The sequence below is a fragment of the Ovis aries genome, chromosome 2 (genome assembly GCF_016772045.2).
Source record: "Ovis aries strain OAR_USU_Benz2616 breed Rambouillet chromosome 2, ARS-UI_Ramb_v3.0, whole genome shotgun sequence".
Lineage (NCBI taxonomy): Eukaryota > Metazoa > Chordata > Mammalia > Artiodactyla > Bovidae > Ovis > Ovis aries.
The window spans coordinates 241,999,314-242,021,624 of record NC_056055.1 but is presented as its reverse complement, the minus strand read 5'-3'; the positions used below and the strand labels follow the sequence as shown (position 1 = coordinate 242,021,624).

Genomic DNA, 22,311 nt, shown 5'->3' with positions numbered 1-22,311 from the left:
AGTACACATTTCAGAACCCAGTTCTCTAAAGTGGCACTTTGATATGCAGGTTTATAAACTAGATTCCCTAAAATATTGTTTTCAGAGTTGAAGAGTCACTGACACTTAAAAATGAAGAGGACCTATCCAGAAAAGAGCTTTGCATGTTTAAAATTTTAAAGGCCTTTCTATTTGAATTTGTTAAAATGCATGTTTTTTAATATAAATTTATTTATTTTAATTGGAGGCTAATACTTTTTAAGTGCAGTCTTGCTACTGATCACTAATTAAATAATCACTGGACTGTCTAATCACTAGATTCTGTAGCCATTCCAGTGATTTTTCCAAAAGGCTTATTATTAGGTAGAATTAATAAAAAGTGTAGTTAAATTCTTTGATTGGATTGCCTCAGCAAAGATGATTAGATGGCCATTACTGCCTCTTAAAATAAATCTTTAGAGAAATTTGAATATGAGTGTCTGTTAAACAAAATCATATAAATGTTAAACATTCCATGTTAATTGCTTCAGTGAAACAAAAACAAATGTGAGGATCCTGAGGCAATCATATTGTCTTTAGGTTTAGTTCTTAGAGGACTGTTCTCTGATATTTTAGGTTAATCTTGGGTAAGACTAATGATTATGTATAAACATTTGATTTTAGTTGAGGCAATGGAATGGATAGGATAAACAGAAATAGTAATTGTTAGAAATTAAAGCTTATGCCTGTGCCATAGAAATAGTGTCTTGGATTCAGATCCTAGTTCACTGGAATTATTTGGGTGACTTTGGTTGAGGTTACTTTTTTTAATTAAGCTTTAGAAAGAAACCTTCAGTCTTAGCATTTAATATTTTTACCATGTTGAAGGTCTACATATATATATATTATATACATATGTAATTGTATTTATTGACTGTATATATAATTTTATTTATTGGCTGTGCTGGGCCCTCACTGCTTCCTGGGCTTTTGCTCTAGTTGCGGCAAGCTGGGGCTATCCTCTAGTCGTGCACGGGTTTCACATTGCAGTGGCTTCTGTAGCTAAGAACTGGGCTCTAGGGCATGTGGGCGTCAGACCTTGAGGTGTGAGGAGGGCTCAGTAGTTGTGGTGCACGGGCTTAGTTGCTCCGTGGCATGTAGGGTCTTTCCAGACTAGGCATTGAACTCGTGTCTCCTGCATTGGCAGGCAGATTCTTTACCACTGAGCCACCAGGGAAGACCAACTTTTTTTGAAGTTTTTTTACAGGTAGTTTAAGTCCCTCCTGCTATTTTGAAGGCTATTCTCTACATCAAGAGCCTTTGGTCTCTTAGATGACCAATTTGTTCCTCAGATTTCCAGATCACATGTTTTTCTCTGTGAAAGTTTCATCAGATCTTATGTCTTAATCATTTATTATCTTTATTACTTTTCTGGACCAACCGGTAGTGGTGCTTACAAGTGCTTGCATAGTCAAGAGTGTGTGCTTGAAATTTTAAGGTAGCACATAGAGGTTTACTGAACTGAAGTGAAGTGAAGTCGCTCAGTCGTGTCCGACTCTGCAACCCCATGGACTGTAGCCTACCAGGCTCCTCCGTCCCTGGGATTCTCCAGGCAAGAATATTGGAGTGGGGTGCCATTTCCTTCTGCATGCTGAACTGAACTGCTATTCTCTTAACTGTTTCTCTTGGGAGAAAGTTTGAAAGTTTTAAAATCATTATAGAGCTTTCTGAGGCTTTTCACCAGACATTTATTAATTACTTCTTTTGCTTCAGATAATGACAACAAGATCTTTAAGAGGACTTTTTAATTGTCAGTAAATTATTTTTGAGAAGAGTCACACTTCTTTTGTATCATTAAAATGTGTAGCCTTTTGTTTCGTTTTTTTAATGTATGTAAGTGGGGCTTTTTTTCCCCCTCCTCATTTTTAGTGACAAAACATAAAGGTACTGAGAAAAGAGAATCCCCTTCACCAGCACCGAAGCCTCGGAAAGTAGAGTTATCTGAATCGGGTAAGTGTTTTGTGCTTGTTTTGTGTTTTAAGCTGAATTTGTTTCTGGTTAAAGATTAATCATAGTTTATGGCTTAATGATTAAGAGCTAGGATTGGAAGTCAGACTGGCCTGTTTGAATCCCAAGTTCCACTATGTTTTGTTTTAATTACTTAATTTATCTGAGCCTCTTCTCCTCTCCCCTCCATCTCTGAAATGCATAATAGTGCCATCCTTTAGTCTTTGGTGGTTAACTGAAATAATGTTTATAAGTGCTTGGCACCCAGCCCGAACTGTCACAAATGCCTAGATAAGTTTATTTTTTCATTATATTTGGTGAATGAAGATAATCTAAATTGGCATTTAAATTGGCATTTTAAGCTCCTCCTCTGTTTGTTGTCGGGGGAAGAGTAGATAGTGCTTGACCCAGCTATCACAAATAAAAGTTTAGGAGAATATTTCCCAACTCAAATATGTTATATTTTCTGTATGCATAACTAAAGAAGCACTTTCTAAATGCATCCTTCTTTCAGAAGAAGATAAAGGTGGCAAAATGGCTGCAGCAGATTCTGTGCAGCAGAGGCGCCAGTATAGACGACAGAACCAGCAGTCTTCGTCTGGTATGGACACTGAGGACCTGCTCTTTTTCTCTGCATGTCCTAATAAAAGTACTTAAGATAAAAATATCCAGAAGTGTAGTGAGTGTATTTAGGAGAAATATTTTTGTGCCTTCATAGAAATATGAGGAATTGTTAGTTTTGGAGCTTTGGTATTAAGTACTTCCTTAAAAACTTAATTTTCTTTTAGATTGTTGTAAAAGTAATAGATCTTCAGAGTACAAAATTTAAAACAGGAATAAAAATTGGAAAAGTATGTTTCTTTTCTCAACCCTCAGTCTTAACTCCCCAAAGATTTTATTTAGAAATTTTCTGTGCATGTATTAAGTATCTGTAGTTTAAAAACAAACCCAAAACACCTAACAGGCTCAAACTGTAGGTTATATTGCTTGCCTTTTTAACTTACTGTATCTAGACATCTTCCCCTGTTAGTTCTTAAGGATCTACCTCATTTATTTACTGGCTGCTACATTTTTAAAATATTGGTAATATACTATCGAGCCACTTGCCTATTTGGACATTTAGGTTATTTCTAGTTTTTTTTCTGTGTATGTGTTTATATGAGTGTATCTATAATTTCTGAAATAAAAAGTACGTACACAGAAACCTGATTTTGAAGTCAGATATATTGGTTTTATTAGCTCAGTTGGTAATTGTGACAGAGTCTAGACACTGCCTTTTCTTTTCATTTATAAAATGGAAACCAAAGCATTCCACAGTGACATTAAGTCAGTTAAAGCTATATAGCTTTTGCAACTCCTTTAAGATGTGGTCAATTATGGAAATGTTTGAAAATGCATTATGTTTTGGATATTTTTTTGGTATTTATAGGAATTGTCAGATATATCTTGTTTGATAAATGATAGGGATATGAAGTAAATCATTCAAACCCCAGTCGGGCTTTCAGTAGCCTTAAAAGTGCTTAGAGTAACTAGAATTAAGTAATTGCTCGAGATGCTTTTTAAGTTTTACTGAGCTTTTTGGAAAATCACTAGATTCTTAAGGAGTGCTGTCTTCTTGGCTTGTGCTATGGAAATGATTTGTATAAAATAATTATATATTTATGTATGCTTGACTTTGAAGTCATTGAGCACATATTGGTAATAGTCTTTTTTCCAGAACTCATGGCTTGTATGTGTGCTCACTTATATTAGTGAACTTGATATGCTAATTTGGATACTCCCTCTGCTTAGCTTCCAAAAACAGGTACAGGCCTTTAAGCATACATCTGATGTAAATTTTTGTTCATTGTGTAATTTTAGATTCTGGCTCCTCCTCTTCCTCAGAAGATGAACGACCCAAAAGGTCCCATGTGAAGAATGGTGAGGTAGGCAGGCGACGGAGACATTCCCCTTCCCGGAGTGCCTCTCCATCACCTCGAAAGCGCCAGAAGGAGGCTTCCCCTCGGTAATGTCTTCACTCTTGATCTGTAGTTGTGATAAAGCTTCATAACTTAAGGGATGGGCTGTGGGCTTATTTAGAATTGGGTTAATTCCATTTCATTAGCACTTATAGTAGGAAATGGTCAGATTTGGGGGTATTTGGGTTTTCTTTTGTTCGGTGATTATTACTGTTTAATGAGAATTTAGTAAGTTTGTACCAGCATGTCATGCATGTGCATGACCTGAATAGACCAGTTAAATCATGGCATTTACTTCTGACTATCTTTGAACATCTGAAATATATATATATATATATCTATTAATTTGGTGAATGGAATTCTTGACACTTGTTTTTTTCCACTGCTCTCAGGATGCAGATGGGAAAGCGATGGCAATCGCCAATGACTAAAAGGTTGGTTAGATGCTATTTTGTAAATTAGGATTACATCCTGTTCCTAGGTTTACAGGTTATGATGGTGGAGAAGATCCTCAGTTGTTTTGGTTTGATTTAATTATATTTTCTTACACATCAAATTAATGCGGTAGGACAGTAATAATAGCTCTTTAGATTTGGGTTGGGGGGGGGCTTTGTGATGATGATAGGGAAGGCAAGAGAAACTTGGGAGAGACATTTAAAAGGTTAAAAAATGACTGTAAGGCTTAAAGCAATATTTTTCATGCTTCTAAACTTTTGTCTTTGGCTGTTGAACATTCCTTCCTTAATAGTTAAAGATAAATTAATCATGTGCTCAGTCGTGTCTCACTCTTTGTGACCCCATGGACTGTAGCCTGTCCTCTGTCCGTGGAATTCTCCAGGCAAGAATACTGGAGTGGGTTGCCATTTCCTTCTCCAGGGACTCTGCCCAACCCAGGGATCAAACCCACGTCTCTTGCATCTCCTGCGTTGGCAGGCAGATTCTTTACCACTGTGTCACCTGGGAAGCCCAAATATTAATCATACTTAGTGTAAAAAAGTAGTTGTTGTGTGTATAACTTGTCCTCACTACCGGTGTGACTAAGGAGATGATGTGGTTCTAAAGAGGTCACTGCACAGATAGCAAGCTGTCTTCATTCTGAGACTTGTCTATTCCTAATTCTTGAGGGCTGCTTTGTGTTTTGAGGCTTAATGAAACTGGTTCTTACATAATGTGGGGTGGTGGGGGGACTTCTGTACTCAGCAGTGTCCACGCAGTTGAAGGCTTGGGTTGGCATTAAGTGTTGAGAGTAACTGGAAGATGTTTGTCTTTTCCTTTTTTAAATCCCTGAGGTGTGTGTCATATCGGCTTAAAGAAGCTGGAGACTATTTGGTGTCAAGATTCCAGTTACGAGGGACTGTCCCGTTTCTCTTGTAGTTCCTTAAGTATGCTAGTTTGGCTACTTCATCATTTTTAACAGGTTATGGTTTTATTCTCTTTTCAATTTTCTCACATGGAACACAGGACGTTGGAAGTCATTACTGAAAGAGACCTTTTAGTAATGCCAAGCCTTTCATTTTACAACTGAAACTGAGGCACAGGGTGAATATCTCAGGTCATTAGTATATCATAATAGATTCTAATCTGAGTTCAGTTTTTTTTAATGAGAATATTTTAAAAGAGGAGCCATATAATCAACAGAATAGCCTCTTGTGCTATTATATCTACTGATAACACACTAGGAGTTTTGCTTTGTATCATCTCATTACTCAGGTTTGTGAATGTAAACCTTTTTCTTTTTGAGTCAAAACCCAGATGTCTTTACCCATTTGAAATCTTCATTACCTGTTGAAACAGTATAGTAATCCACCCTGTTTCTCTAGGTCCTATAATTCTCAGATTAACCCTGCTAATAAAGTGACTTCTCCTTTACTGTCTTTCTTGTAATAAAAAACTTGGTGTCTGCATGTCATCTGAAGCTTATCTGTCTTGACCTATTGCCTCTTGTAGTTTATATCTTAAATCTGTTTAAAGTGAAGTCTTAGTCTTCACGAAGCATAAGCAAGTTGAAGTTAAAAATCAAGGTTATTAATGAATGTTAGACTTTTCATTGTTCTGTTAATGAACTCTGATTAGTTTTATTGGGGAATCAAGACAAGTAAACTTGAGAAAGTGTGCCTCTTTTGGTTGTGCAACGGAGCTCGGAATGAAGGTCTGTGATCTTACCTATATTTTGACCACAGTGCTCCTCATGATGGCTTAAGTGCTCAGGCAGCTTTGTTTCTTTGTCTTTGGAGTAGTGTTTTTAATTAATTGTTTGCAACTCTTGTTCAACCGCAGGAATGTATTTTTTTTTTTTTTAATCAAGAACTTGGAGCACTGACACCCAGATTTTGGGCCTTTAATTGTAAATATCTGTATTAGAACATTGTATTTTTCTAGGCTTTACAGTTGTTCCTAACAAGGAATCAAAAGTTACTTGAAGAACCTTTTTATTAATAACCTTTTTATTAATAACCTATATCAGCTGGACCATAGCCAAGACCTGGTGAACACAAAGTTCAGATAAGTTTCCCAGCTGTTTCCAATGTACAGTCCAGTTAAAAAGCAACTCCCTGAGGTAGTGTTATCACAGTTTTTTCACCTTGTGTCATGTTAAGAATGTTTTATGTGACTCAGACTGTATATTTATATACTGCAACAAAAGTTTCACACAACAAAATTTCCCATAGTTAAAACACTTAGTTTCTCTTTTCTTTCTTTTTTATTTAAATCTGTTCTGACCGAGTTTTGACTGACTTCAGTGTAGTTTGAAAAACACTGCTCTAGGGATGGAGTGATGGCTGCTGCCCTTTGGGTTGACAGTGACTGAAACTAAATCATCTCGATCACTTAGTTACAGATGTTAGTGACTCTGAGTCAACTGTAATTCTTCTTTGGTTTAGTGGTAGACGGAGGAGAAGTCCCTCCCCACCGCCCGCCAGAAGGCGACGTTCTCCTTCTCCTGCTCCTCCGCCTCGTCGACGCAGGTCTCCCACACCACCACCACGACGAAGGTATTTATGAGACAGGCTCGTGGGTGCTGATGGGAGCAACTTTGGATTTCTGTGATTGAAATATTTATTTGAGTGGCCTTGTTCAGCTGTTACAAAATACCACATATTATACATTTCCATTTACCTGACACGTCCAGGACACACAAGTCTAGAAGGAGAGAAAGTGGATTGGTGATGGTGGCCAGGGTGGGGTGGAAACTGGGAGTTGTCGTGGTTGAAGACTCTGAATGCAGTTGACCTTCAGCAAGGTCAGGAGTTAGGGGTACCGATGAGGAGCTGAGAATCTGACTCTAACTAACTTTACGGTTGGGCCTTCCATATCTGTGGATTCATCCAGCGGCAGGTTGTGTAGTACTGCAGTGTGTATTTTTTAAAATCCACATATAAGTGGACCCATGTGGTTCAAACCTCTGTTCAGGGGTCACCTGTATACTAAAACAATTGAAATTGGGTGAATTTTAGGATTTGTAAACCGTATACCATTAAAAGAGGTGAAGTAAATTAAAAGATAGAATCACTCTAGTGATTTTAGGGGAAACCTTTTTATGTTCAAATATTTTCAACCCATTAAATATGGGTTGGTCAAATCTCTGGATACTGGGTCTTTGAACACAGAGCACTGACCATCTCAGACAAACCCAAATTGAAAGCTATTCTACGTAGTAACTGATGAGCATTCTTCAAAGAAAAGTCGATTGTGAGAGAGACTGAGAAACTGTTACAGATTGGCAGAAAGACTAAGGGCATGGGACAGTTGGAGGCAATGTAGGATCCTGATTTTTGGAACCTGGAACAGAAGAAGAACATTACTGGGGAAAACTGAGGTGGCATTAGTATTTTTTAGTTAATAGCAAATTAGCACTAAGGTTAATTTTATAGTCTTGGTGGGTTTTCTATAGTTGTATGAGATGTTAAGTGGCAAGTCTTTACTATTGTTCAGCTCTTCTGTCAGTAAAAAATGATTTCAAAGTAAAAGGGGAGAAAAAAATTTTTAAGAGAATTGCTCAAACACATTATCAAGCGGTATAGTGACTACACCCTGAATGCCTTTTATGTGCCAGCTGAACCATTAGATGTGTTATGTAGTTTATCTTTAGTCTGTAAGATGGTCTTGCTTAATAGTGGTATTCCCATTTTCCAGGTGAGGAAATCTGGGTTCAGAGTTACTAGTAAGAGTTAAATGGAAATGCATTCTGTGATGTTGCACAATGTATGGCCTTTCCCAAAGATGATTTTTAGACAGTAAAACCTTTGAGCTCAAGGTCTGAATGTTTCAGGAGAAAAGCAAGTGGTTGAAGCTGAATGTTATTTTGAGGTTTAGTTTCTAAGAGGCATGTTAAGGTTATATAGGGATTAAGCATTAAGAGGAAGGCCAAGTGGGACTTCCGCAGGAGTGCATTCTCCCTAGCAGTAGGTTCCCATTGAACACTGCTCTTTTGACCCCCAGAATGCAAGTCTTTGGGTGAGGGCAGGGTGGTGTCCTTCAAACCCTGTGCAAACGAACACGGATCACTAATACAGAGCCCAGACACCAGTGTAGAGTGCTCTCCACAGGCCTGCTCTTCAAAGCAGGCTTCCTGAGCTCAAGTTGCACAGTCAGCAGAATCTTATGAATGTAGTTTTCTAGTTACTAATAGTAGTAATGGATTTTCAGTTTCTTCAGAGCAATGCAAGATTCTTTTCTGAAAAAATACTAAATTGATTCTGCATGGATTTTGCTGAATGACTTGACAAGTTTGAATTCAATCTGAACCCTATATCTTCACTAACCAGAATGTCTTATTTGTAATCATCTAGGATACACAGTAATTTACTAAGTGATTTCTTTTTTTTTTTTTTTTTTAACTTAAGGATAAAGGCATGGCATTTCCACTTAGAAATATTCTCTTTTTCTGGTGCTGTAAGTGCATAATTTTCTTTGCATTCTGTTTCTAGTCTGTTAGACCTTTAAGCTTTCATGATGTATTTTTCCTAGGACTCCGTCTCCTCCTCCACGTCGTCGCTCACCTTCCCCAAGAAGATACTCTCCTCCAATACAGAGGAGATACTCTCCTTCTCCACCTCCAAAGAGAAGAACGGCTTCGCCCCCTCCCCCTCCTAAACGAAGGGCATCACCATCTCCACCACCAAAGCGTCGGGTCTCCCATTCACCACCTCCCAAACAAAGAAGCCCCCCAGTCACCAAGAGACGTTCGCCTTCATTGTCATCAAAGCATAGGAAAGGGTCTTCCCCAAGCCGATCTGCCCGGGAGGCCCGGTCACCGCAGCCAAACAAACGGCATTCGCCCTCACCACGGCCTCGTGCTCCTCAGACCTCAAGTCCTCCACCTGTTCGAAGAGGAGCATCATCGTCACCCCAAAGAAGGCAGTCCCCATCTCCAAGTTCTAGGCCCATTAGGAGAGTCTCCAGGACTCCGGAACCCAAAAAGATAAAAAAGTAAAAATGTTTTATCTTTTTTGGTTAGGAACACTTAACTTGCATAGCTCTTTATGTTTGGAAGCTACTCTCTTCCCCCCACCCCCCATACACACACACTTACTGAGAACAGGAAAGAACAGCTGTGAATACAAACTTTAAGGCAAATTCTCAGTCCTATTCATATATCCTTTTCTGTTTTCAGGATAGTTCCTTGTGGTATAAGCTAAATGAGGATTTTATTGGTTCTTAAGGATATCAGGTTAATTGAGAAGTGTGCTTCCAAACCCAGCTCTGAAGTGATGCATAGGATGCTTCTTGCATGTCTGTAAGACTGATAAAAGCAGTGTTAAATATGGCAACTGGCATTACTAATTTCCTACAGGAAGAACCATTAATAGAATGGGTAGAGGACAGTAGGGCTTGGAACTACTCTCCAGGAGACTTAGATGATAAAAATTGTGTCGATACAATCAGCCAGCAAACTAAGTGCTGTAAAATATTAAAGTTGGTGATCTAATGGTAGTTGGTGGTTTTCTCTTAAAGAAGGATCTCTGTTTTGAATGCTAAATGTTTTGTTTTTCCTTTCTGTTTCTAGAGCTGCCTCACCAAGCCCTCAGTCGGTAAGGAGGGTCTCATCTTCCCGATCTGTCTCGGGATCTCCTGAGCCAGCAGCTAAAAAGCCCCCAGCACCTCCGTCACCTGTCCAGTCTCAGTCACCCTCCACCAACTGGTCACCAGCGGTACCGGTTAAAAAGGCTAAAAGCCCAACACCAAGCCCATCACCGGCAAGGGTATGTCTGCCCTGTTGTGGACTTCCTTTATAAGGGTAAATGGTTACTTGCAAGGAGAGAGGTTTTCGTCTTTTGTAGTTCAGAGGAGCATAATTTTCTGTGATTCAGATGGACTTCAAAAGGAGGCGCATAATAAGTGGTGGTGTTTGCATCATTGCCCATGCTTAATATTCTGTAGATATCCACTAATTTCCAGTGTCTTATAATATTTCTATAATCTTGGTGGTGAAGGTTGAGCTATATAGATAACTTAGAAAAACGGGGAAAAACACCTTGATTCTAATATTATCTAGGAGAAAATTAGTGTTTCTGTTCTCTCTAGTATTTGACAGGTTTGGGGATAGTTACGATTGGACAGGTAAAGCAAGTTTTGATCTTGGATCATGTCTATTAGTATGATTACATTATTTTTTAAGAAAAGTATCACAAGATAGCACAATGTTACCAGTGGTTTTAGAGGAGAATAATGAGTGATCTTTAGTTTTTCTTCTTTACATTTTAATGCTCTTAATTTTTCCTATAGTGGAAATACATTATTTCTGTAATAACAAATGAATCTTGCAACATGTGAAATATTAGATGAAATAGAAAGTACGTTATTGACCCAGATAGTCTTGTCTTTGGCAGGCTATGTAAATAAGAGTAACATTCTTGTTTTTACATTATCAAGCTTACATGTCATTGGGATAGTAAAATATCAGAGCTTAAACTGTTTTCCTTTCTTTGTGATTCATTAATCATGGCAGATTCTTATATTGTATAAAAAACATCAATAGTTAGTTGTTCATCTTAATTGGGTTGTGTTATTGTGCAGACTAGTTGAATGATGAAGAATTTTAAGTAATTGCTTGGAAATAAGAGATTTTAAAATTACATTACAGACTAGATGCATTTATAGCAGAGCCTACCCTTGGCTTAAATTTGGAATATATGCAGTGGAGAATAAATAACCCTGCATTCTAGAGATCAGTGACTAGAGATGTGGCCATCACACACACTTACAATTAGGGTAATAGTTTTTTATTACTTAGGCTGGTATGATGGGTGGTTTACAGATATTCCCATTTAATTACTGTAAACAGCCTTATTAGGGATTGTAATACCCATTTGAGGTTGATAAAAAGGCTTCAGAACAAGTTAAACAATTTGTGTGAGGTTGACTAGTAGGTTTAGGAACCAGAATTCAATTTGGGTGAGTTCAGAGACTTTTCTTCCTATTCATCATGGAGCTTTTCCTTGTATCTGGAAGTAGACCCAGACTCAGGCCAGTCTTGGAGACCTGATTCAGTCTGTGATTGGGAGACCTGGTTTAGTGTGCAGTTAGGTGCCTGCATGCTCAGTTGTTTCAGCCGTGTCTGACACTTTGCTACCGCATGATCCGTAGCCCACCAGGCTCCTCTGTCATGGGATTTCCCAGGCAAGAATACTGGAGTGAGTTGCCATCCCCTCCTCCAGGGGATCTTCCTGACCCAGGTATCAAACCCACGTCTCCTGCATTGCAGGCAGATTCTTCACTGCTGAGCCTTCAGGATCCATTTCAGCTCTTGGAAGTCTTTACTCCCATCTTTAGGAGTACTTTTCTTGGTGGTGACTGGCCTTGGACCTTCTTCCGCCTGATGCCCTATGAAATCCTGAGATTAATTCAGCTGGTTATTCCCTTGAAATAAAATGTTTCTTTGGACAGGTTGATTTTATTGCTTTTGTTTTTCTGGATTTCTAGAATTCAGACCCAGAAGGAGGTGGAAAGAAAAAGAAGAAAAAGAAGGACAAGAAACACAAAAAGGATAAGAAGCACAAGAAGCACAAAAAACACAAGAAGGAGAAGGCTGTAGCTGCCGCTGCTGCGGCTGCTGTAACCCCTGCAGCTGTAGCTGCTCCCACAACCACATCAGCACAGGAAGAACCAGAGGCAGAGCCAGAGCCTAAGAAGGTACTTACGGGCCCTGTCTTGAAGTTTGTACGAGTAGCTAAGTCATTTGGTTTGCAGAAGTAGCTTAGTAATTTTCTTCTAATAATTAGATGCCCAGTGTTAACTCTGTTCTGATTGGTTTCTCTAGGACCACTTACCAAGAGCAGGAATTTGCTAAGGCTAAATAAGAATATCAATAATGTCCAAAAAGCTTAATGTATATTTTTGAAAAGAACTTTGATATTATTAAACATGTAATTCACCCATTTAAAGTATGGTTTTTAGTATATTCATACAGTTATGCTGCCATCACCACAGATAAGACTCAACATTGCCAACCATTGTCTCAAGATTTAACGATACAACCTTTCTGGGTTGGTTTTTTTTTTTTAGGAGACTGAAAGTGAGGCTGAAGATAACCTTGATGACTTAGAAAAGCACCTGCGTGAAAAGGCCCTGAGATCAATGCGGAAGGCTCAAGTGTCCCCACAGTCCTAGGTGGAAATGTTTGTTACGATGTAAATTTTATTTGGTTTGTACGCAATTCAATTTCAAAATTGCTAAAATGTGTTTGAGCTTTAGACTATAACATTTGTTGTAATAATTGCTAGGTTGAAGTTCACCATGTAAAAAAAAGGGCATGGATTTACATTGCAAAAGGTGTCCACAGTGTATTAGTGACATTCTTTCATTGACAGCTGACATAAATTCGTTTAGAGTGAAATATTTTAAGCCAAAAAAGAAAAATCCCCTTTTTAAAAAAGGGGGTTTAAATATTGTTGGCATTCTTATGGTTCCTTTAAGTACCCCTGGCTATTCCCAGAGGTTTTTCTTTCTACTTTTTCTTTCCTTTTTCCTTTTTCTCATTTGAGTCTTAGCACCCATTTAAGTTATGATGCTTTCAACCTTGATGGTTTGCAAGCTTGCCCAGAAATAAGACCACTGTTGAACTACCACACAAGTATAAATGAATATTTTAATGCCACGATCTTTCCTGTTGCCTGTGGAGTCTCTGCTGAAATGAATCAGGATTCGAGCTCTAAGATGAGACAGAAAATGAAAGCATGTTGTTTGCCAGGACACTGTGGGTTTATATAGATGTGTAACAAGTTGATTTGGAACACTGGAATTTCATTCTCTTCTCTTTTTTTGTAAAGGCAATTAATTAGCCCCAGGAAGGATCCTTCAGTTACATAAAATTTTGTTTCATGAAATGTCATGGCTCCATTCATAATTTCGTCTTGTTCCAGTCGGTATATACAACTTTCAGAGCTCTTGTACTTGGAAAGCTGGAAGGGCCCAGACTTTGAAATAGTGTCTTGTTTTCACTGTTTTTGTTTTGTTTTTGTTTCTGTTTTTTTTTTTTTTTTTTTTTAACTAAAGCTATATAAAGCTTGTGGATTAAACAGAATAAATTTCTAAATTTAAAAGTGTTGGCCACTCACTTTTATTACCACCTGAACACTGCAGGAGGCCCGCCTTGGGAATCTTGCAGGGCCTGTGTTTTTACCCCCTTGGCAGCTCTGGCAGAGGGAGGATTGGGCAAGGGAAATACAAGGTGATGAAACTGTGCTGGCATCTTTATTTAGTAATTAATATGGGAAGTGTATGAGAGGGAAGTACACAGTGAGACTGGAACGTATATAATGGGCAGGTCCGCCAGGCATAGGGCAAGGGAAGAATTTCAGGCAGAGCACGCAGTATGTCTACCCCAAGGCAGAAGGAGTCTGGCACATTCCAGGAAGTGAATGAAGGCTAAAAAATGACTGGAGCAGTCTCCCTCTATCAGAGGCACATGTGTGCATGTGTGGGGTGGGGTGATTGGTATGGGTGGTGTCTGGTGTGTATGTGTGGTATTTGGCTCCCTACAGGCCATATTTTAATTTTAAGATTGAGGAGAGTGATATAACTTGAGAGAACTTGGAAGCTGATAAGGTAAAACAGTAGCACTCACATCTTCTCTGTGTATGGGGCAACTTAAGAGAGCTTTCAAGGATCTTCCATGTGACTTCCTTTTGCTTTTATAATTCGGTAATGCACAGAATACCCAGTATCTAAGGTGGTTACTCCTGACTTACCCCTTCCAATATGAACAAACCCATGAACATCATTTGGGGATACTTGTCTAGCCATTCACTCATTCAATCCATTTATTCACTTGTCTCATTTATTCAGTAGGCTTTCATTCCTCCACTTGACTAAACTGCTTGTTATAGTGAGCAGCAGCCTTCATTTTGCCAAAATGAGCGATCAGTTTCCATCCTTCACTAGCCCTGGTGGCAGACTTTGACTTACTGACTCCTTTGCTGAAACACTTTACCTTCTAGATGGAACACTAGGTTTCCTCCTGCCTCACTAGCTCTTTTATCTCTCCTAGATGCTTTAAAATGTGATGTGATGGGAGTCTGGAGAGAAAGCTGCCGAAGACAAAAGAATCCCTAGGTCCTTTAAATATCTTCTTGTTGATGTGTCAAACTTTCCAGTTAAACTTCCCCTTGACCTAGACCCCTATCCAGCTACCCGGTTGATAAGTTCATTTGGGTGTCTAAAAGGCATGCCAAGTTGCATGTGTCCTCCGATCGCGTCTCAGTCTCATTTGGCGCCCGTTACATTCACTCAAAATTGAGTTGATAGTGACAGCGTTGTTCACCCTCCAGTACTCATGCACACAAGGCATGTTCCCAGTAGCCTGTCAGAGCGTGGTGGTAGTTCAGTTGCTAAGTTGTGTCTGCCTCTCTGTGACCCCGTGGACTGTAGTCCACCCAGCTGCTCTGTCTACAGGATTTTTTCAGGCAAGAATCTGAAGGGGGTTGCCGTTCCCTTCTCCAGGGGATCCTCCCAACCCAGGGATCCATCCCAGGTCTGCTGCATTGGCAGGTGGATTCTTTATCAACTCAGCTACCAGGGAGTCTTGCCAGATCATAGTACTGCTCAAAACCCTCAAGAGGCTCTTTTTTCCCTGCCTCAGGAAAATCCAAGTTTCTTACTCTGGCCTGCAAGACCCAGTAGCACCTGCTTGGGCATCCTCATGTCCTCCCCTCAGTCTGCTCAAGCCATATCTACCTCCTTGCTCTTGCTTTGATCAGAGTTGTTCTCTCTCAAAGCTTCTGTTTTCACTGCCAGATCTGACCTGTTCCTTCACTAGGGTTTTTTCAGACAGGCTTCCCTAACTTCTCTTTTTTCATTAACAGTGATGATTACAACCTGAAGTGATGTGTTTTTGGTCCCTAGGAACTTGGTCTTGCTTGGGACTGTGCTCCCAGTGCCTAGTACACTGTAGAAGCACAAATACTTGATGAACAGATGAGAAATAAGTGTAATTGACTGTCATTGCCAGGCACTGCTAGGGCTTGAGGTGAGGAAAACGAAGGCATGGTGATTGCTGCCAGCTATCTAGTATTTGCCTCCTGGGGATGAAAACACAATCTGGAGTGGGCAAGAACATAAAGAGCCTGGCAGGTCAAAGTTTCTACCTTAGCTTTCCACTGTGTGACCTTGGTTAAAGTTACTTGACCTCTAAGTGTTTCCATTTCTTGGATCTGAGTCAAACAATGGAACTATCTCAGTTTTTAAAGAGTTAGATGTGTTAGTTAATACATATAAAGTATGATAGTACGGAACGAGGTCCCCATTTTCTTAGGTAACATAACGTGGTCATTCTGTTAACTATGACAAGTTTTAGTTTGGCTGTCCGAAAGGGATTTTAATCATCTCTTTTCGATGTAATTATTTCTTTAAAATTCACCATTTCAAAGTGTGCAGTTCAGTGGTACTTAGTATATTCACAAGGTTAGGCAACCATCACCACCATTCCGGAACATTTTCATTACCCTAAAAAGAAGCTGCCTATTAGCAGTCACTCCCCATTCTCCTGACAGTCCTGGCAGACCCAACTGTCTATAGATTTGTTTATTCTGGACATTTCATTGGTATCATTTCGTATGTGCCCTTTTGTGTCTGACTTCTGTCATTTAAGTTATACACTGCTCAGTTGTGTCCAACTCTGCGACCCCGTGGACTGTAGCCTGTCAGCCTCCTCTGTCTATGGAGTTCTCCAGGCAAGAATACTGGAATGGGTTGCCATTTCCTCCTCCAGGGGATCTTCCCGACCCAGGGGTAGAACCTGCGTCTCTTGCATCCCCTGCGCTGGCAGGTGCATTCTCTGCCACTGCGCTACCTGGGAAGCCCAACATCGTGTGTTTAAGGCTCATCAATGGTGCTTCATATTTTTTATTTCTTAAGTGGTATTGCCTTATATGGATGTACTACATTTTGTTTATCCATTCATCAGTTGGACATTTGAGCTGTTTGTGCTTTCCAGCTATTGTGAATAAAGCCGCTGTGAACATTTGCATACAAGTTTTCATGTGGACATATATTCTCTTGGGTATGTATATACATATATAGGTATACCTAGGCCTGGCATTGCTGGGTCATATGTAATTCAACTTTTTAAGAAGCTGCTGGACAATTCAGAAACAGCTGTACTGTCCTAACACTGTGACTAGCAGATATGAGGATAATCACTTCTCCACATCCTTAATGACTAGCCTAGTGAGTGTGAACTGGTATCTCACCGTGGATTGATTTGCTTGTCTTGTGATGGCTAGCGATGCTGAGCATCTTTTCATGTGCTGACAGATTTCAATGCCATGTTAAGGCAGATTTGTATCTGTACGAGAATATTCCTGAAATTGTAGGCTCTTGGGGTTTCTGCAGAGTAGCACTCAGCAGTAAAGAATCCACCTGCCATCCAGTAGGCAGTGGAGATGCAGGTTGAATACCTGGGTCGGGATTTCCCAGAGGAGGAAATGGCAACCCCTTCCAGTAGGAAAATCCCATGGACAGAGGAGACCGGTGGGCTACAGTCCATGGGATTGCAAAAGAGCTGGACACGACCGAGTGACCAACAACAGCAAACGGGTCAACAGTGCGTTTGGAAAGTGCCTGTCGCAGAGGTTGGGGCTGGGAGATTATGGCCGTACAGAGATTTGTTCCCATATTGTGAAGAGGATCAGGAGACTCAGCAAGGCTGTGACATAAGGTACATGCAGGTCTGGTTGATACTGTCCCTCCTATCATCTGATAGAGAACACTTTTTCCCAATATACCTGCCTGGTATTAAAATCATATTAGATGATGGAAGTAGAAACTCTAGGCATTGGAATTAAGGATTTTCAGAGCTTATGACTCTGAAAAATTCAAGTTTAGAAGCTGAACTTTGAAAGGCATTAATACTCCAAAGGCCCAGCTCTGCTCGTTCCTTCCTGAAAGGCCAGCTCCAAAAGTCTAAGACGATTTTGTCTTTTGAAAGCTTATTTGCAGTATTTTTCATAAATATCCATCTTAGCTCATACAAAACATGTCTTTTGGCCTTTAGGAACTCAATTATTGCTGTATTCCTAACTGGTCTATGCAAATCTGTTTTTAAAAGAAAGATATGATCTGAAATACAGGTTTTTCCGGAGCTCCTTGCAAAATCCTTCCACATTTGTCAAGCTTCACATCGTATGTCGCATATGCCAATGATGTTAAGTTGGCACGCTTTCACATCCATAAGGGATTTTTGCCACGATGCCCTTGTATTTCCGGGGTATCATGGTAGGAGAAGTTGATGTACTGATTTCCCGAGTGGCACCACGTGTACAGAGGACTGTGGGTACCTCTCACCTGACAGGGCAGTCGTAAACTCTTCAGCTGGCAACTTCCTTAAGAGGAAGTGTTTTGCAGATGGCAGGTTGAGACGCAGCAGTGAATTGTAAAGTTGAACGGGTCACAACCAGCATATAAAGAAGAAAATGAAATAATAAATTCGAGTATGAATCACATGTAGTAGGTTAAGTATTATTTCATGAAGTATGTATGTGCATGTGTGTTTGTTACTGGATTACAATTAAAATGTATTCTAATGTGATTAATATAGTCAACAAAATGGAAAACTGCTACCCCACAGATTGCTTAGTCTACCAGCTTTTAAACTGCTCTGCAGAGCCCTGAGTGTTGTGATTCAGATTTTCTCTGTAGGATGGAGTCTCTAGCAATACCAGTCTTCTTTGAGGGACTGAGATATGATACAGGTAAGACTGAGATGACACAAGGTTTGCAAGGGCCTTGCTCTGCTCTGTTTTTTTTTTCCTTTAACTTTGAATTTCCCTGTTAGATTTGGTTTAATAAGGGTTCCACAACCAAAACTATGAAAACCAGCCATTTAGCTTAGACCTGGTGATCAACAGATAGAGACTGCAAAGGGGAACTGACTGCCCCAAAGTAAAGCCTCCCTCACTCCAGGTGCCCTGCCATCCCCAACACTGCCTCAGCCGGGGGCTGCTAAGGGCACTCAGTGTTTTTATTTTTTGTTGTTAAGGCAGGTTTGAAAGTGAAAGTGTTAGTTGCTCAGTTGTGTTCAACTCTGCAACCCCATGGACCGTAGCCTACCAGGCTCCTCTGTCCATGGAGTTCTCCAGGCAAGAATACTGGAGTGGGTTGCCATGCCCTTCTCCAGGGCATCTTCCTGACCCAGGGATCAAACACGGGTCTCCTGCATTGCAGACAGATTCTTAACCGTCTGAGCCACCAGGGAAGCCCAAGGCAGGTTTATTGAGATATAATTTACATAAGTAAAATCCAACTTTCCAGGGAGCATCATTCTATGAACTCTGTCAAATGTGGTCATGCCCAACTCTGCAGCCCCATGGACAGTGCATGGAATTCTCCAGGCCAGAATACTGGAGTGGGTTGCCATTCCCTTCTCTGGGGGATCTTCCTGACCCAGGGATTGAACCCAGGTCTCCCACATTGCAGGCAGATTCTTTACCAGCTGAATCACGAGGGAAGCCCTATCAAATGTATACAGTCATTTAAACACTACTACAGGGAAGATACAGAGTTATTTCCATCCCCTCAAGGAACTGAGGACCCCCGGCTTTAATTCCGGACACAACTGAAGCGACTTAGCAGCAGCAGCAGCTTTAATTCAAAGGCAGCCCACTCCAGCGCTCTTGCCTGAACAATCCTATGGACAGAGGAGCCTGGTGGGCTGCAGTCCATGGGGCCGCTAGGAGTCGGACTCAACTGAGTGACTTCACTTTCACTTTTCATTTTCATGCATTGGAGAAGGAAATGGCAACCCACTCCAGTATTCTTGCCTGGAGGATCCCAGGGACAGGGGAGCCTGGTGGGCTGCCGACTATGAGGTCGCACAGAGTGCGACATGACTGAAGCGACTCAGCAGCAGCTTTAATTCTGTTGTAGTTGAAGGAAACAGAGTACCCAGGGGCTTCTGAGGCAGAGGTAGTAGTAGCTTGCAGTGAATAGTGGAGATGTGGAAGGAAAAACTCTCAAACAGGAAAGGATGTGCAAAAGCGGCCTTTGTGAACCTCAAGTCCCACATCTGCTCCTTACCTAGAGCGTATCTGGGTGGGGACCTTTCTAGCAGTTTAAGCATGGAGGCTTTGGCTTATGTAGCCCACAGGCTCAGAGAGGGTGGTAAGCCTGCCGAGTCTGGACCCCACCTGGAGGGGGAAGCTCACCTCAACCAGTGGGACCCACCCAGACAGCCAAGGTGTGCTGAGCAGCCCCCAGGCACCCTGTGATTTCCCACTTCCGTTCTTTTACGTTTTTCCTGCTGTTCTCTGCCTGGGATACCCTTTCTTGTCTCCTAATGTCCAAGTCCTTTTGGGACTTAGAAATGTATTTAAGATGATGGTCTCTAACTATAAAATATATATCAACCAGTCCATCCTAAAGGAGATCAGTCCTGGGTGTTCATTGGAAGGACTGATGTTGAAGGTGAAACTCTAATACTTTGGCCATCTGATGCGAAAAGCTGACTCATTTGAAAAGACCCTGATGCTGGGAAAGATTGAGGGCAGGAGAAGGGAACGACAGAGGATCAGATGGTTAGATGGCATCACCAACTCAATGGACATGAGTTTGGGTGAATTCCAGCAGCTGGTGACGGACAGGGAGGCCTGGCATGCTGCGGTTCATGAGGTCACAAAGAGTCGGACACAACTGAGTGACTGAACTGATACTGATGTTCACTTCTAGAGAAACTGGAAAATAAAAAGAGAAAAACTTGGGAAATTCCCTGGCAGTTCAGTGGTTAGGACTCAGGCTTTCACTGTGGGGGCCTGGGTTCAATTCCTAGTCTAGAGACTTAAGATCCCGAAAGCCACACAGCACAGCAGCGTGCCCCTACACCACCACCACCAAAAAAAAAAAAAAGAAAGAAATTGTTGTCAGTCCCATCATCCAAATACAACCAAAGGCTCAGGTCAACTACTGTACTTGAAAACAATCACCCATCACTGAGCTCCCCTCCTGTAATATATGGAACAAACCTGGTTTTCCCCAAATATATTTAGAAGTACTCACAGAGCATATCAGGATGAAACCATGTATATACAGTGTTTTATCACTGTTGATTTGTCTGCGTTGGGTCTTAACTGTGGCACGCAGGGTCTTCGTTGCTTCATGTGAGGTCCTTGGTCGGGGTGCAGGGCCTCTCTATTTATGGCACCAGGGCTTGGTTCTCCAAAGCATGTGACATCTTAGTTCCCTGATCAGGGCTAGAACCTGCGTCCCGTGCATTGCAAGGCGGATTCCAAACCCCTGGACCACCAGAGAAGTCCGTTGTAAAATTTAGTAATTTTTTTTTTCCATTCAACATATCATGAACTAAAATTGAGGATACATTGTAAAGATTTTCTACAACCAGGAAATTTGGAAAATAGTGAATTAACTCAGGCCAACATCAAAAACAGCTACAGTTCTCCCTTTTGTATACTTATTAATATCTAGTCTTTTTATGTATGTATTAGATACTTCTAGCTTATTTAAACTCTTGCCTCTATGGGTAAAATGGTAATCATGGTACCCACCTCACAGGGTGGAGGAGGATTAAATGAGATGAACAAAACATAGTCCCTGCCCCAGTGAAGCTCTTGGCACATGGCTGGGAAGAGGGATGATGAATCAGGGATGAAACCTCATGCTCAAGGACATACAAGAGAGGAGCGGTGCAGTGTCCCACTGCTCAGGAGTAACGCTGTGTAGCAGCGTCTCAGCCAGACATCCTGCGAGATGAGGCAAGCGAGTTCACCTGCCTCGGCCTGTTCCCAGCTGGCATCCTGTGAAAATTGTTCCACGTGTACATCCATCTTCTCTGTGTTTGTGAGGGGAGATGAGCTTCGTGTCCTCTGATCTACCACCAGCCTCAGTTTCCTGTCCTGTAAAATGGGTGTAAAGTCAGTGAGCTAATGCATGTCGAGGGCTGAACTTGTTTGTGCCTGGAGCATCATGAGGACTTCATTAGTGAGAGTTATTGCACCATCTATTAAGTGATATCCTGTTCATTGTAAAGGCAGGTGGTAATTCTGGAGAAGTGAAGATGGTGGGGGGGGGGTGGAGGGAGTCTTACACTATAACTTATAATGTATATATAGCTTACATTATATACAATATGCACAGAAGGGTCTGGAGCCCTGAGGAAAGAGCACACTCATCTGTCACACTCAGTTTCTCTGTCCTCATCTCTTCCTTTTCAAACTGTTCATGGGGTGCTCCAGGCAAGAATCCTAGAGTGGGTTGCCATTATCTTCTCCAGTGGACCAGGATTTGTCAGAAGGAGATCAAACCAGTTAATCCTAAGGGCAATCAACCCTGAATATTCACTGGAAGGACTGATGCTGAAGCTGACGCTCCAATACTTCAGCCACTTGATGTGAAGAGCCAACCCATTGGAAAAGACCCTGATGCTGGGAAAGATTGAAGGCAAAAGGAGCAGGGGGCAGCAGAGGATGAGATGGTTGGATGGCATCACCGACTCAGTGGACATGAATCTGAGCAAGCTCTGGGAGACAGTGGAGGACAGAGAAGCCTGGCGTGCTGCAGTCCACGAGGTCTCAGAGAGCTGGACATGACTTAGCGATTGGACTCTACTTCCAGCTCCTTCCTTTTCTCCTGTTCCAGCAGCTTCTCACAGTCTTCCACGAGGTGGCGCCCAGACCCTGGGCCCCGCATCAGGAGCAGACGCCCTAGATGTTGGTCCATCTCTCCTGCTTTCTCTTTCCCTTTTTTTTTCTCATTCCTTCTCCCTCCATCCCTGTCTTTCTTCAGGTCAGTGAGACACTAGATTCAGTGCTCAGAGGCGCTCTGCAGGGTTCCAGAGCTTGAAGAACAGCTCCAGGGCCCTGGCAGCTCACCTAGTCCATCCCAAGTTGTAATTCTTTGGCAGCCAGTCCCTAGCTCTCTCCAGTTCTCACTTGCATACCTT

General features: G+C 41.2%; 1 protein-coding gene across 18 annotated transcripts in view; it reads left to right on the top strand.

The window, feature by feature from the left end:
- SRRM1 (serine and arginine repetitive matrix 1) overlaps positions 1-13,465 on the top strand; it is a 28,525-nt gene extending 15,060 nt beyond the window's left edge. For 6 of the 18 annotated variants that reach the window (XM_060410661.1, XM_060410659.1, XM_015093684.4 and 3 more), the window contains 9 exons: positions 1,888-1,968; positions 2,480-2,566; positions 3,826-3,970; positions 4,316-4,357; positions 6,806-6,916; positions 8,892-9,353; positions 9,931-10,126; positions 11,847-12,056; positions 12,429-13,465. In XM_060410661.1, the coding sequence (XP_060266644.1) occupies positions 1,888-1,968; positions 2,480-2,566; positions 3,826-3,970; positions 4,316-4,357; positions 6,806-6,916; positions 8,892-9,353; positions 9,931-10,126; positions 11,847-12,056; positions 12,429-12,533 (1,439 nt within the window). In that variant the 3' untranslated portion in view covers positions 12,534-13,465. The remainder of the gene's footprint in view (positions 1-1,887; positions 1,969-2,479; positions 2,567-3,825; positions 3,971-4,315; positions 4,358-6,805; positions 6,917-8,891; positions 9,354-9,930; positions 10,127-11,846; positions 12,057-12,428) is intronic. The other 12 variants (XM_060410662.1, XM_060410660.1, XM_027965504.3 and 9 more) reach the window with 3 other exon arrangements.
- Positions 13,466-22,311: the final 8,846 nt, after the last annotated feature.